Raw genomic sequence first — 14,580 nt, 5'->3', positions numbered from 1 at the left:
TACAGTGCGGACACAAGGCACGCAAAATAGGGAACAAAACATGTCACGTTATAGCAACAACAGTAGTACTTTTAGGCCTCCCAGAGGGAGCACTCACCGGTCCTCGCTGCAGGGCCTGATACAGGCCCAATCTTCCCCCATCAAAGCGGGTAGCGCCACTGAGGACCTTCAAGGTCCGGGTCCCCCTCTGTTCGGAGTCCACACCCTTGAACCTGTAAGGCGCCCTTCTGGTTCCCTTGGGCAAGTGATAGACCAGGAATACCATATAATAAGGGTCCAGCGCCATAAAGGACACATTACAGGCAAAACCTTGTTCTTGAACCAAGGCTTGGGTACCATCCACTTTAGCTTTAACATGCCATCCGAATGGATCCGATTATAACATCCCCACTGGGACATCATTGAAGAATTTGAAGAGCTTCCACAGCCATGACCATCACCTTCAAGACACTGACAAAAAACTAAAAGTACTTCCTTGTATGGGAGGGGTTATATTGGAGGAACCTTCTTACTATTGGTTGCCAGTGTCCAATTACCTAAAGGTAGCATATAACGCAGATAATTTTTATGGTGCTCTGTGTCCCGTGATGTACGATAAAGAAATCCCCCGGGGCACTCCCTTTTGCAATTTTCTCTTTTGTACTGGGATGTGGCGAAGGTTTCCAGCATTATACCTATAGGTGGTTTTCTTTTATCTATACTTTTTTTGTAGTGTTGTTCTACATACTATTCTGTTTTATTGCTTACTTTTTCTGCTCGTCAATTGGAGAAATTTAATAAAAAATTATTGAAACTAAAAAAAAAAAAAAAAAAAAAAAAAAAAAGAAAAATCCTTTTTACAACATTTATATCAAGATGCCTACTTGTGATCAATATTCCCAACCTTATAAATATCGACATGAACTCTGCTTATAAAGAATCTCCCATCCTCAGTTAACCGAACCCACAGTGTAGTACAGAGAGAAGAGAGAGAGAAGCAGTGAAGCAGAAAATCACAGATATTGTAGGGTTTGGTTTTCTTGAGGGTTTAGGGAGCATTTTAATGTTGGTTACAGTTTTAACAAACAGCTAGACATATGTAAGGGCCCATTCAGACACCAACGGGCAGCTGCCGCACACTTTGTACGTTTAAAAAAATAAAAAAAAAAAAGGGAACAGTGTGACAAAGTGACACTTCATTTATGTTACTGTACACGGACATGCAATCCCACCCCTGTGTGCTGCAATAAAATGCAGCATGTCAATTGTGCAGAAGTCATATATTAATGCAGGAATGAATGCTTGAGGGTCTGGAGGGCATTATCCACAGACTTATGTTGTTCATATAACTGTTGATACTCCATGTGCCAGTCCTACTATGCTGTTTGGTATTGTATCAGTCTGTTTTATGTCTTGAACAAATTGTTGTACATTCTATTATACCTCATTGCTTTACTCCTGTGTTATTTTTTAATTTTTTTAAAATACAGAATAAAAAAAGAAATAACTTACTTAATGCTGTCTGGATATTGCTTTCACCATTCTTCACTTCAGTAAGGAACTGAAATAAAAACTTGAGTCCCCTAGGGAAAATATACAAATAATCATGTGTTCTTGGCTACATAGGTAAAGTAGAATTAAACAGATCATGTGCAGTATGCATCGCATATGATACACCGCATTGGCAAACTAGGCTCAAGATGATTACTTGTGAGATGGTATGCATTGTACAGAATCCTACGTGGGCATACATGCATCCATAGAAAATACAAGGTACATATGCCAAAAATGACCCATGTTGTGACGCATTACCCCAAGCATTGCCTCTTACCTCTTTAGCCACAAAAGGGCCTCAGTTGCAGAATTTCGCACTTGTGCCAAGCTGGCATTTACTTCATGGAGAACAATATTTTGTAGTGTTGTAAACTCTTCTTTATTAGTAATGTATTTCTGATTTATTTTCTACAAGATACACAGAACAGGTTGGGATGAAGTTGGACAGAAAGGTATCCGTTTGTATATATTTCACAGTAATAAAATATTATTTAAATACACATGCTTGGGGGGGAATTTACTAAAACTGGAGCACAGAAAATCCGGGGCAGCTGTTTTGACAATAAAACCTAGAATCTGATTGGTTACTATGAACAGCTGCACCAGATTCTGTGTGCTCCAAATTTAGTAAATTCCCCCCAAAAAGGTGTTTATATACCATCAGTTTGATAAGAGAGGAAAGAAAAGGAAAGGAAAGGAAAGGAAAGGAAAGGAAAGGAAAGGAAAGGAAAGGAAAGAAAAAAAAAGAAAAGAAAAGAAAAGAAAAAAAAAAGAAAAAAGAACGGAAAGGAAAAGAACATAAAGAAAGTAAAGAAAAAAAATTATTTAAAAAAAAAAAAATGTAAGTACAAGACAGCGACAGATACGAAAAAAGAGAGATATAAGACAAGAGAAAGCAAGGCTGGCCATACATGGTCAGTTTTTCTCTTGTTCAGCTACATAAATAAGGTGGATGGAGGAACCCCCATGCTGGAAAACTGTATTAGTGGCTGATCAGAAAATATTCCAGCAGTGATTGGAGGCCACAGACTGGCTCCTGCTGAACCAAATTTCAATCAGTGGCCGGATAATACGAGAGATTGAGAGAGAGAGAAAAAAAAAAAAAGGAGCTATGACAAGGGATCGAAGGAGACTGCTATACAGTACTGTAAAAAAAAAAACAAAAAAAAAAACAAAAAAAACCTTGTGACCTTATTGGCACAAGTGACAAGGTGTACGCATCTTCCTGTATGTAAGGGTTTAGAGTGATGAATAACTAGCCAATATTTGTAGAGAAGTAGAAAGAATGTGCAGGAAACATATCACAGTCCATTCATTCACCCTACCTTTATGTTCCCAACAAAATCCATTTTTACTGGTGCAAACACTGTTGACCCAAGCTTATCTGCAGGAAGACAAACAAGCCATTAACCACTCTGCTGAGGTACTAATAACAGCCTCTCTCTAACAGGCAACACTGAAGTCATTCGGCATTGGACAGCTTCACATAACTTTTAATTAACATCTGCTTATTGCCTGCTATATGCCTGCAAACTTTACAACATATTTCGCTCTAGCTGTGAGGTAAACGTCTGTCCTGACTGTTTACATAAATAACAAAAGGCATGAATTATGAATGAGTGAGAGAGAAGTAAATATATGTTCTTACATCTTGAAAGAAAGGAGCCCATAAGAAACTGTGCCACTCCAAGTAACAATGTGTGCTCTCCTAGTACCTAACCACTAAAAGGTGCTGGCATCCAAGGGACCTGTTTGGCCTGGTAATACTAGCAATGAAAAAACGTGGAGTCGCACAAAAGCAATCCGCCAGGGAGTAAAGTATGAAAACCGGCTTCAGCCAGTCTTCTAAGTCTTGCTACTGACGCATTTCACCCTTCCACATGCTTGAACATAGAGTCTTGGATTAAGCCCATGGGAGGGTGAAATGCGTGCAAGTGCACTTAAATCTGTGACTCTTAGGGCTCTTTCACACGGACGATCTGTATGTCCGTTTTTCATCCTTCTGTTTTCGGATGAAAAACGGACATACATGTATCCCTATGGAATAGCGGATGTCAGCGGATGAACGTCCGCTGACATCCGACCCGCTCCGATCCGAAAAAGTGTAACGGAGGAAAACCCTACTTTTCTATCCGGTTTCGGATCGGATTGGGTGACGACGGACTCTACGGTTCGTCATCATCCGATCCCCCATAGGGGAGAGCGGCACTCTGACAGGTCCGTCGCTGCACACTGTCATCTTCCTGCTCAGCGGGGATCGGCGGAGCGATCCCTGCTGAGCAAGCGGGTGTTCACGGGGCGGATCAGTGGTGAGGACAAAAGAGGACACTTTTTTCATCCTATGCATTAAGGTGAAAAACCTTCTGTGCTGCAGTCCCCCTTTCGCCTTACCAGAGCCTGATCCAATCCAGCAATCTGCATGACAGCACCGGCTCCCGCTGCTGTCTCCCTCCTCATTGGGCAGCTTGATAGCAGCAGGAGCCATTCGCTCCCACTGCTGTCAATCAAATGCTGTGACACGGGATCGGGGGGCGGGGCAGAGTCCTGCAGTCTGTGTCAATGAACGCAACAGTTGGACTCAGGAGCAGAAAAAAAAAAAAACACCATAGAGAGTGATAACGGAATCCATAAGCAATGTGGAGGATGAATACATACCTAGTACAGGGACTATTGCATAACAGGAATTTAGGAAGTATTCTGTTGGAATGCCATCTTCACCTTCATAGACAAGATCACTGAATCTTGAAAACATAACACAGATTGTAATCATTATACAACAAAATGATAACATTAAAATACAGAAATGTCTTTGAGAATATAGAAAATCATCAGTAAAAATGTGCATAACATCAGGCCCTGTGTGACAGGGATATTAGACAGTGAGCTGCTTTGGGGACACAGACTGCATGGCATGATTGATGATATATAAATAAGGGAAATAACAATGATACGCTACAGTACATGAATGAAAACCTCTTCAGTCCAAGATATGGCTGGCATTATTTGAGCAAGGACCAACCAAATTGTGGTCAGTGTGTGGACTTCCCCTCTTGACAAAAGTTGACTGTTCTTTCGACTTCTGCCAAAGGGACATGTAGGAAAGTTTTCATCGATTAGCGGCAGCAGCCAATTAGCTGCAGCCGCTGATCGGTGTATTCTGTCCCAGTGGGTGGGTGTGGGGATTCTTTCATCTACCTCATTTGAGGGGATAGAGTTATCTGTTTGCCCACAAGCTGAACGAAATAATAAAATAAAAAGTGTATGGCCAGCCTAAAACGTGTGTCACAATAACGGCTGGACATTATGACAAATTGATTAGCAGATAAAACAGTAAGGCCCCTTTCACACTTGTGCGACCTGAAAGTCGTGCGATTTTGCCGCAACTTGAAGCAATGCCGGTGTAATCTTGAGGTCTATGGACCTCAAGTCGCATCAAAGTCAGACCAAAGTAGTGCAGGGACTACTTTGAAGTCGCTCCGATATGAATGGTACTCATTAAAAATCATGGGGTACGGCTTGTCATATGACTTTGCACTCCCAAGTCCCAGGACAAGCCGCGTGTGAAAGGGGCCTAAACATATCTGAACTGTTTACTTAGCCATTTATCTTGTGTCTAAGGCCCCTTTCACACGAGGCGGACTTCGCTTCCACGGAGTCCGCCTCGGTCTGCCGGCTCAGCGGGAGATCTCTCCGTTGATCTCTGCTGAGCCGGTGGATTACAGGTCCCTCTCTGCTCACTGAGCGGGGAGGGGCTTGTCAGGCGCTGCTGCCGCCTATGGAGGGATTGGATGAAAACGGACAGCATGTCCGTTTTCATCAGATCTCACCCGATCCGATAGCGACGGACCTGGACGTAGGGCCATCCATCTGCTTTTAGCAGATCGGACCGGGTCGGATGTCAGCGGACATGTCTCCGCTGACATCCGTCACTCCATAGGCTAACATGGAGCGCCCGTTCAGGTCCGCCGTAAAAACTGACAGATGGACCTGAACGATCCGATCGTGTGAAAGGGGCCTAACATTAAAATAAAATCTGTGTCTGTTTTTCAAAAAGGCCTACTATCTGTGCTCTGCTGAGTAATACAGAGATCTAAAAAACATAATACCTGTGAGTCATCATGCTGAAAAATGTTTCAGGCAGCGTCTCCTCTGTTCCTCCTCCACCTTCATCTGACGTCCCTCCTCCTTCATCCTGCTGCAATGTACTGCTTACTGCAGGTAGACTGGCATGTGTGTCTGTCTCATCCTGTAGATCACAGACACCCGAGCTCTCTGAAGAAACATTATCCAGTGAACTTTCAGCACCTGAAAAAATGGATTTCACACCATGCCCTTTATTTATTAAAGGGTCCATAATATATAAACAAATAAACAAACACAATAAAAAGGTGTAATGAAGGTTCTGTGATCTTCGTAGCTTAAGATCAGTTAGCAGCTACAGAGGGTATAGAAAATAATCACCCCCATTAAAATAATTACATTTTGTTGCTTTGCAGCCTGAAATGAAGACAGGCGTGTTTTTTAAATGTTTTTATCCAGCTGTATTTACGTGCAACTTATAACATCCAAGTGAAAGAAATAACACCAACATGTCAACTCTGAGGCAGTTGCAGGAATTTATGACAAACAGTGGTCATTGTGTGCATGTGACAACAATATCACAATCCTCCACAAATATGACTTGTATGGGAGGGTTGCAGGAAAAGAGTCACTCCTCAAGAAAGGCTAAATGCAGTCATAACTGAGCTTTACCAAAAACGCAACTTGCAGATTCTGAGGCCACATAGAAAAAGGTGTTATGGTCAGATGAGTCTAAAATTAAATTTTTTTGGCTTAACACCAAACAAAATGTCTGGCAGAAATCCAATACAGCTCACCATCCAAATAACACCATTCCTACAGAAAAGCATGGAGGTGTTAATATCCTGTTATGGGGAGTTTATCTGCAACATGGACTAGAGCACTTGTCAGGATAGAAGGAGAAATGGATGGGTCAAAATACCTTCAAAATCTTGAGGAAAATCTGCTGCTCTCTGCCAGAAAGTTGTCAATGGGAAGAAGGTTTACCTTCCAACATGACAATGACCCAAAGCACCCAGAAAAAATGACCACACAGTGGTTGAATGAGAAAAACGTGAATGTCCTTGCATGGCTAATGCCGTGTACACACGAGTGGACTTTTCAACCAGACTGGTTCGACTGACTTTCCCAACAAACGGACTTGCCTACACATGATCACACCAAAGTCCAACGGATTCGTACGTGATGACGTACGACCGGACTAAAATAAGGAAGTTGATAGCCAGTAGCCAATAGCTGCCCTAGCGTTGGTTTTCGTCCGTCGGACTAGCATGCAGACGAGCGGACTTTTCGATAGGAACTGGGTCCGGCGGAGTTCCGACGTAAAGATTTGAAACATGTTCCAAATCTAAAAAGTCCGTCAGATTTTCGACCAAAAGAGTTCGCTGCAGGTCCGATGAAGCCCACACAAGGTCGAATTGTCCGCCAGACCAGTCCGGTTGAAAAGTCCGCTCGTGTGTACGCGGCATTAGTCATAGCCCAGACTTAAACCCCATTGAAAATCTGTGGAATGACTTTAAGATTGCAGTACACAAACTGTCACCATCAAATTTACCTGAACTTCAGCAGTTCTGCAAAGAAGAGTGGGCAAATATATAGACCCACACAGCTCTGGTAAGCCATACCCTGCTCCTTCCTTACTGGGTTTGACTGACAGTAGAGACATGATTTTTTTTCGGGTTAAGCAAGAGCCTCCCAAAGCCCTCAGGGAAGCAGAAATTTCCCAGCACTCTTGTGAGAACCTCTTAGATTTATCACTTGTTTGGAAGTGACTGTTCACTAATCTTTACTTTTCACTTATACTGTATATGCAGACATCCATAGAAATGCACTTATAAAACATTACATGCTTTACCTGCACTGTCCTTATATGTCTCGGGATCCTGGAAAGTCATTGGAATAGATTCTGACATTTCCATACCGAGTATGCGGATGTTTTCAATTGGTGAATGGTCATGATGGTTGGGTTCCTCTTTTAGGGGCCCATTCTCCAAGTTGTTGTTTAGTTCCATCTTCCTAAAAGAAATGTTCAACCTTATAGCTGAACTCCAGGCAAACGGCTAAATACACAGATAAAATACATATATGGGAGCTGTCCACCCTGCCAAAAGGGTTAAAAGGACCATAGATTTTTTTTTTTTTTTTTCGATCAGCCAAAAACAATCTAACTAACAGATTCCCCCTTTAACACAAGCAAGGTGAATAGAGAATTGCTCCCTGCTGTGCCATTGTATTCTGACAGCAGGGACTCTCTGCTGCCAGAACACATTGATCAGCGGCTACAGCTGACTGGCTGCAGCTGGCTGATCGACAAACGTTTTCCAACAGGCATGTTCTACAGCATTCAATCATTAGATCAACTTCTGTCGAGTAGAAGCGGCCACACATGAATTGAAATTTGGCCGGTCCCTATTGAAGTGGCCGAGTTTTGATCCATCTATGGTCAGTTTTAGTATTTCTGTCCATCCAGTTCTGAGGTTTACACAGCCTCAATGCTTAGTCCTGTCTGGCAGGGGAGGAGACATGTTTTTTTCTCTGCTGCAGTTTAGCAAAACTTTCAGTTCTCCTTCCCACCCACACCCTGTGACTAAACAGTAAAAAGGTAAAGCGGCAGACCCAGGCGCTCATCTCCCTGTCACTTTGCTCTTTCCTTCAGGCAGCATGCTCCTTTAACTACAGCACAACTGATTGGATCCTTGTGCTGCTTCTCCCTCCCCAATTTGAGTGCTGCTGTACAGTAATCCAAGTTTGGAGCCAGGGAACTCCTCTGTTGTTTACAGCCTGTCCAGCACAAATCCCTTCCATACTGCTGAGTCTCAATATACAAGCCCCTTCAAGCCTATCTTCAAGCATATCTGGCTGTAAATGACAGAGGAGGTTGTGGTTCTAGAACTAGGGGGGTGTCTAATGTTTTTTTTAACTTGCGTGAGGATGCAGCTTAAAAAAAGCTTAGATTTAATGATTACCAAATAGGTTGTTCTTTAAAAGAATTACCTCCCATTCACCTACCTCTGTGCCGAGATATGGCCAGTCGAAGTAGAACGTCGCACCTAAAAGGAAAACATACAAGAGGTTAACAATATGCACCAAAATACTGATAAGTAGAAACACCCACTAGTGCTGGGATAAAGGGTTGCTACTAATTTGCCAGATACTGCACTCATAACAACAAAGACTTGGTTGGTCACCGCAGGGACTAGCATGGCTCATGGGAAATCTCTGCGTGCTTTCAGTACAGTGCATAGGTATTGAAGTGATCAGCCTCCTTTCTTTGAGAATGCCCTTTTGAGGGGAAATGTGTCAGTGGGGGCCTGATTGAGTGACATCATCACGTATGCTCGCCGCTTGGACCCGCAACGGAGCTCAGAGTGGATTGTAACATACGCTGTGAATTATACTGCTGCTATTCTAATTGCATTATCTCATTATTAAATGCTATAGAGGTTTCTTCTCCTTCTCTTTTTTTCTTTATTGGTAATGTGGCTGTGAGTTTCATATAAAATGGTGCTCTATGCTGGTGATCCCCATTGGACGGATGGTCCTCTGAGCTGGCGGGCGGCTTGTTATATTGTTCACAAGTGCATTAAGATCTCCTCCTGTGCTGACATCCATTACATTTAGTAAGCTGCCTTGCATGAACGGTCTCACTCAAGCACTGAGGCACCTTTATTTGGCACTGTGGACACCCTTTGAACACTGAATTAAACTGTAATTGGGACATTTGCTTGTCTTGGACTTGCCCTGTTTCCCCGAAAATAAGCCCTACCCTGAAAATAAGACCTACAAGGACTTTAACTAGGGCTTATATTGCAGCCATCACCGACAACCACGCTAGGTCTTATTTTCGGGGAAACAGAGTAGTTGCGCAAATACGTTTCGGTACTAATACATATTTATCTTTTATTATGTAAGCATTTGGTGTCACTTAACCCATTTATTTCCCTTTTTTTATTTATTAATGAGATGTTGACACATTTTTATGAGTAGATTTGATATACTGTATATGTGGATGATCTTTTTTTACACTTTTTTTATGATTTATTTATCTTTATCTATTATTTTAGGGGTAAGCGCACTTAGTTTTTTAATTGAATATTGAAGTAATCTTATAGTCTTAATTGGCCTTCACACCGCTATGCCCAAGCAGGATGTAGCTAGTGAGAGTGCAGAGGGGACAAATGCATATTGGCTTATGAGGTCAGTTAACCCAGCTGCAACATTTTATTTACCAACTGTGCAGTCGCATTCTTTACAGAATTAAGCTGGTCATAGATGGATTGAAATTTTCGAACTATCTGTGGCCATTCCTGCTCAAGAGAAGTCGATCTAACGATTGGATTCTCTTGAACAGGAATGTTGGAAGAGTCCCCGCTCTCAGAATACAATAACACAGAGGGGAGGATTCCTCCACCCACCTTGCTTGTATGGATGAGGGAATCCATTGTCTTTTTTTGATCAGCCACCAGGCTGACCGAAAGGAACTGATCCAGCCTTACGCAGGGTTTCCATCTTTTCCTATCTGCCTCAGCTTATAATGATAGAAAAGGTAGCCGTTTGCACAGTTTTACCAAAATACGATGCCTTGGATATCCCTAATGGAGATTCAAAAGGACTGGATTTTTATAAGACATGAGGGGAAACCACCTAAATTTAATTTCTTTCAGACACCTGTGGCAATTATGACTCTTCTCTGGCATCAGTTAAATTATCAGAACGTACTTGGGTTGGTTCTCTGGTAAAAGGGTTTTGGGGCACTATCGCTTCATTGTGGATACATTGTAATATGTCTTGTAACGCACAATATACTCATTGTATTATTTCCTTTCTTTAATTCAGTTTAAGCCTTTTATTTTTCCATGTTTTCATGGTGTATGTTGCTTTTCTTTTCCTGTATTTAAAAATGGAAAACTTTTCAATAAAAACTACCTAATTAAAAAAAAAAAAATTATCCCAAGCAAAAACTATTCTAGTTGCTCTACAGCTGCCAATCAGAGCTTGTATCGGAAAATGATTCTCTACTGTCAGCATAAGGACAAGCCATGAAAGAACGTGAATGTAATTTAATTTAAAAAATTTTAGGACATGTATGCTCTGTTTATTTTACAGGAAATGAGATACAGTATTGCGGAAGCAAAAGCGTTCAGTGGCATTATTTTGGAAACATTTCCCCCTATATGGACTTCCAGATTACACACATTGCCCATGAGTAGGTGCTGGCATACGGTGTACCTTGTTTGGCCGGAGAACGGAAAGGTGTGGAGATCCGGGGGGTGTGGAATATACCAGAGTAGATGTGAAGGTGTTATTTGCAATCTGCATACACTCCTCGAGCGTTTTCAGGAACGTATTGCATGTGGACTTCAAAAGGGCTCCCATATTAATTTTATCCTGCCAGAGTGACAAACACAAAAATGATCAATCATGCAAGAGATTTCCTAATCTTTTTGCAAAGCATTTCTCAGTAGTAGTTTTGTAACTACTCTGAAGGACTTTCACAAACGCAGGTGTGGAGAAACATAGGATACTGATGACAGACATCAAATAAATAAGAACTCATTTTATTAATGCCCGTGCTCCAGTCCTCTCTTTGAAATAGATGTCAACACAAGGAAATATACCAGTCCACAATAATAAATATTATTACTGTGAATGTGATTCCTATAAATATTGGCACTGTAAAGTCTGCAAAAGACACAGACCTCCACCTTAAATCGGAGTCGTCCCCCCCCCCCCGACAAAAAAAAGTTAAATGGCAGCAGCTACAAATACTGTAGCTGCTGACTTTTAATACTAGGGCACTTACTTGTCCAGGCATCCAGTGGTGTCCTCACCCGAGCCGAGTCTTGAATTGGCTCTCAGTTGCTGGAGCCACCATTTTGGCTAAGGGAGACCGGCAGTGAGAGTCACAGCCGGATTCCTACTGCGCATGCGTGAATCACGCTGCGCTTTGTGAATGGGCTGGCTGCGGGGGGGGAAGGAGGGGGGCAGAACTTCCAGGTCACTTTGCTGTGGCGAACTGAGCTGGAAGTGGGAGTGGATACCTGTTAAGACCAGGTACCCGCTCCCCCATCCCCCACAAAAGATGCCAAATGTGGCAGCGGAGGGGGGGTTGGGAGAAGGCAGACAAGCGGAGCTTCCCCTTTTGGGTGGAGCTCCGCTTTAAGCTGGCCATACATATATTAAAATTCAGCTGGTTCAGGGGACCAGACAAATTTCAACCCATGTATGGGCACCCTGACTGTATAGAAGTTGATCTACTGATCCACTTTTGTACAACTAGTTTGTAGGGTTTTTCCCCCGCTGTAGCCACCAGCACTGATCATTGTATTCTGATAGCGGGGAAAGGCTCCCCGCTGTCAAAACACAATAGCACAGTAGGAGGATTGGATCATTTTTTTTTCATTCAACACACTGGTTGAACAAAAAAAAAAAACAAAAAAACAAAAACAAAGATGAATCTATGGGCTGCCTTCATTCTTATAAATGTAACTCTCCAGACCCTAAGACCTATACAGAAAAGGAAATCAATAATATGCATTTATTTAAAATAGACCAGCCTGGGATGTCCTATGTCCTCATTTAATGGAAGGATTTAGCAAGTTGCTCGATTAACTTCAGTACAACCAGCCGGTCATTTTGTTTTTTTCTTTGCTCAATCACTGCCAGTGGCTGTAGCTGCCGGCAGTGATCATTGCATTCTGACAGCGGAGAAATCTCCTGCTATCAGTATACAATAGGGCAGTGGGAGAGATTCCACCATCAACATTGACTGTGTTGATGTGGGAATTGAGCAATTTTCTTGCATAATTACAGAAAGTTGCTTAATGTATGGCCTGCCTAAAACAGACCACTAAGACTGACCACAGCCATGAAGATAACACCCCCCCCCCCTATTTTAGTTTTAGGTTTCATTCAGAGCATACTGCACTACTAAATATGTGCTATGAAGAACCTAGCAACTGAAGACAAAGGTTGGCTCTATTTCCATTTGAAGCCCAAAACTCATAAATCCTCCCTTATAATAGCGCAGAAAATTGTCGGAAGTGGCACGTGCCACATTAACTAAGCAGATAGACCTATTTCAAGTCTATCTGCACTACCTAAGCCAGTTTATAATTCAGAGTGAAACAGGGTCAGCACCTAATTAACAGAGGGAATGTTGCAGTTTTCCCATACAGATAACTGCCGCAGATCCCTGCTAATCTGACCTGGCATATGGGATGTAAGCTGTCAGCAGTCAGCTCACATCCCTCTATCTGCATGTGCAGTGATCGCACTACACAAGCAGAGCTTGCAGAGTTCACAAACCTCCTCCTCCCTGCTGCTCTCAGCTGAGCAAGGGATGGGCAGAGAAATGGAGGGATGCAGCTCCTGCTATTCTGTTCTCTGTTGATCGCAGCCACAGCAGAGCAGAGAACTGATCACTCTTAAATAACAATTGTTTATTAGGAACAGCATCTGTTCAATTTTTTTTATGTTTATAAGAGTGGTTCAAGCATTATGCTTACACTACTCTGTTAATTCTCCCCCAGTCTGTATACTCAACAGTTTCCCCTCCTGTCACATTGTGTAAATGATTTAAATAATCCAGTTCATATTAGTGAACTGATATAAAATGAAGCAATCTCTGTATGACTTCATGCTCATTAGATGTGTAAAATGATACAGGTGTTAAGCCAGACAGACAACAATGATCATAATACTGAAAGTAGACAGCAGTTGCAGGTGGCCAAACAAAGTTATATTATATATATTCCCAAGGGTAAATGCCCAGGTGCCACAAAGAGATCCATGCAAATCCAAAAGTAGTATAGAGTTACTCATGGGTCTTGCAAGAGGAGGTAGATCAAAACAGCAGCATTTTTTTAATAATAAAAAGAGGCTACTGTGAGTGCCTCTATACTAGAATTATATTAAATATATATATATATATATATATATATATATATATATATATATATATATATATATATATATATATATATATATATATATATATATATACATACATACATATACATATATATACATACATATACACACACACACACACCTGAGAATCCGAGGAGCTAAGAGTAGACGTTTCCTTTGTTTTGTTCACTTGCTGGACTAAGATATCACAATACAGCCTTAGTTCAGACATCTTTATTTTCAGAGCTTCTGTGCTATCACTAAACTCTGGAACAAAAACAAAAGAATTTTAGCCACTAAAAATACACAAATGGCTAATCAACCGTGATAGTATATTAAAGCTCATATTATAATTCTCCAACAAAAAAAAAATAACATTTATTAAACTTATAATTATACTGAATATTAAAAAATACAGCCACATAAAATAGGTAGAAATTGTTTTCCCCTAAAAGTATTATTACAGAACTATGTAAATTCTGTGTACTCCTAATACTATCCAGGAAACATGCAAAAGTCAGTGCCTGAAATTCATACTGAGCGTAATAGACACTCTTTATAATTCTGTCGGGCCTCTTTGCACCACAGTTGGCGTTTGTGACAGATTAATTTATGTCTCAGAAACAGGTACATGAGTCTGCTTGGAGGCCAGAGTATCTATACTGGCTCCTATGGCCAAGGAACTTTGTTGTAGGGTGGGAGAAGCCTGATGGGGAACTCTGCGAGACCAGTTCCCCATCAGGTCTGCACTGCTTGTGATTGACAGCAGTGGGCCGATTCCATAGTCACTATTCAGACCAATAGCGGCTATGGCACAGAATATTTTTATGCCGCTATTCAGATCAATAGTAGCTATGGAATCTGTCTACTGCCCTCCGTTGTTAATCACAAGCAAGGAGGACCAGATGGGCAGTTAGTCTCTCAGAGTTTCCCATTAGGCTTCTCCCACCCCCACAACAAAGAGCCTCCTCTTTGCCCCTGTCTGTGCAGCTCCTGTTGCCGCTCTCAGGCTCCACCCAAAGTTAGTATGCACCTGCATCATTGGTTGCTAGGATG

At 41.8% G+C, this 14,580-nt stretch overlaps 1 protein-coding gene across 1 annotated transcript in view; it reads right to left on the bottom strand.

The window, feature by feature from the left end:
* The window catches only part of PLEKHA8 (pleckstrin homology domain containing A8), a 60,606-nt gene that overhangs the window by 21,290 nt on the left and 24,736 nt on the right, over window positions 1-14,580 (bottom strand). Inside the window, exons 4-12 of the mRNA XM_073630178.1 lie at window positions 13,667-13,791; window positions 10,843-11,001; window positions 8,623-8,663; window positions 7,469-7,629; window positions 5,640-5,838; window positions 4,189-4,274; window positions 2,859-2,917; window positions 1,811-1,941; window positions 1,492-1,562 (exon numbers count right to left, since the gene is read on the bottom strand). Coding sequence (XP_073486279.1) covers window positions 1,492-1,562; window positions 1,811-1,941; window positions 2,859-2,917; window positions 4,189-4,274; window positions 5,640-5,838; window positions 7,469-7,629; window positions 8,623-8,663; window positions 10,843-11,001; window positions 13,667-13,791 — 1,032 coding nt within the window. The remainder of the gene's footprint in view (window positions 1-1,491; window positions 1,563-1,810; window positions 1,942-2,858; window positions 2,918-4,188; window positions 4,275-5,639; window positions 5,839-7,468; window positions 7,630-8,622; window positions 8,664-10,842; window positions 11,002-13,666; window positions 13,792-14,580) is intronic.

The sequence above is a fragment of the Aquarana catesbeiana genome, linkage group LG05 (assembly GCF_042186555.1).
Source record: "Aquarana catesbeiana isolate 2022-GZ linkage group LG05, ASM4218655v1, whole genome shotgun sequence".
In the NCBI taxonomy this organism is placed as follows: domain Eukaryota; kingdom Metazoa; phylum Chordata; class Amphibia; order Anura; family Ranidae; genus Aquarana; species Aquarana catesbeiana.
The sequence above is the reverse complement of the archived record's forward strand: the minus strand, read 5'-3'. Positions and strand labels throughout refer to the sequence as shown.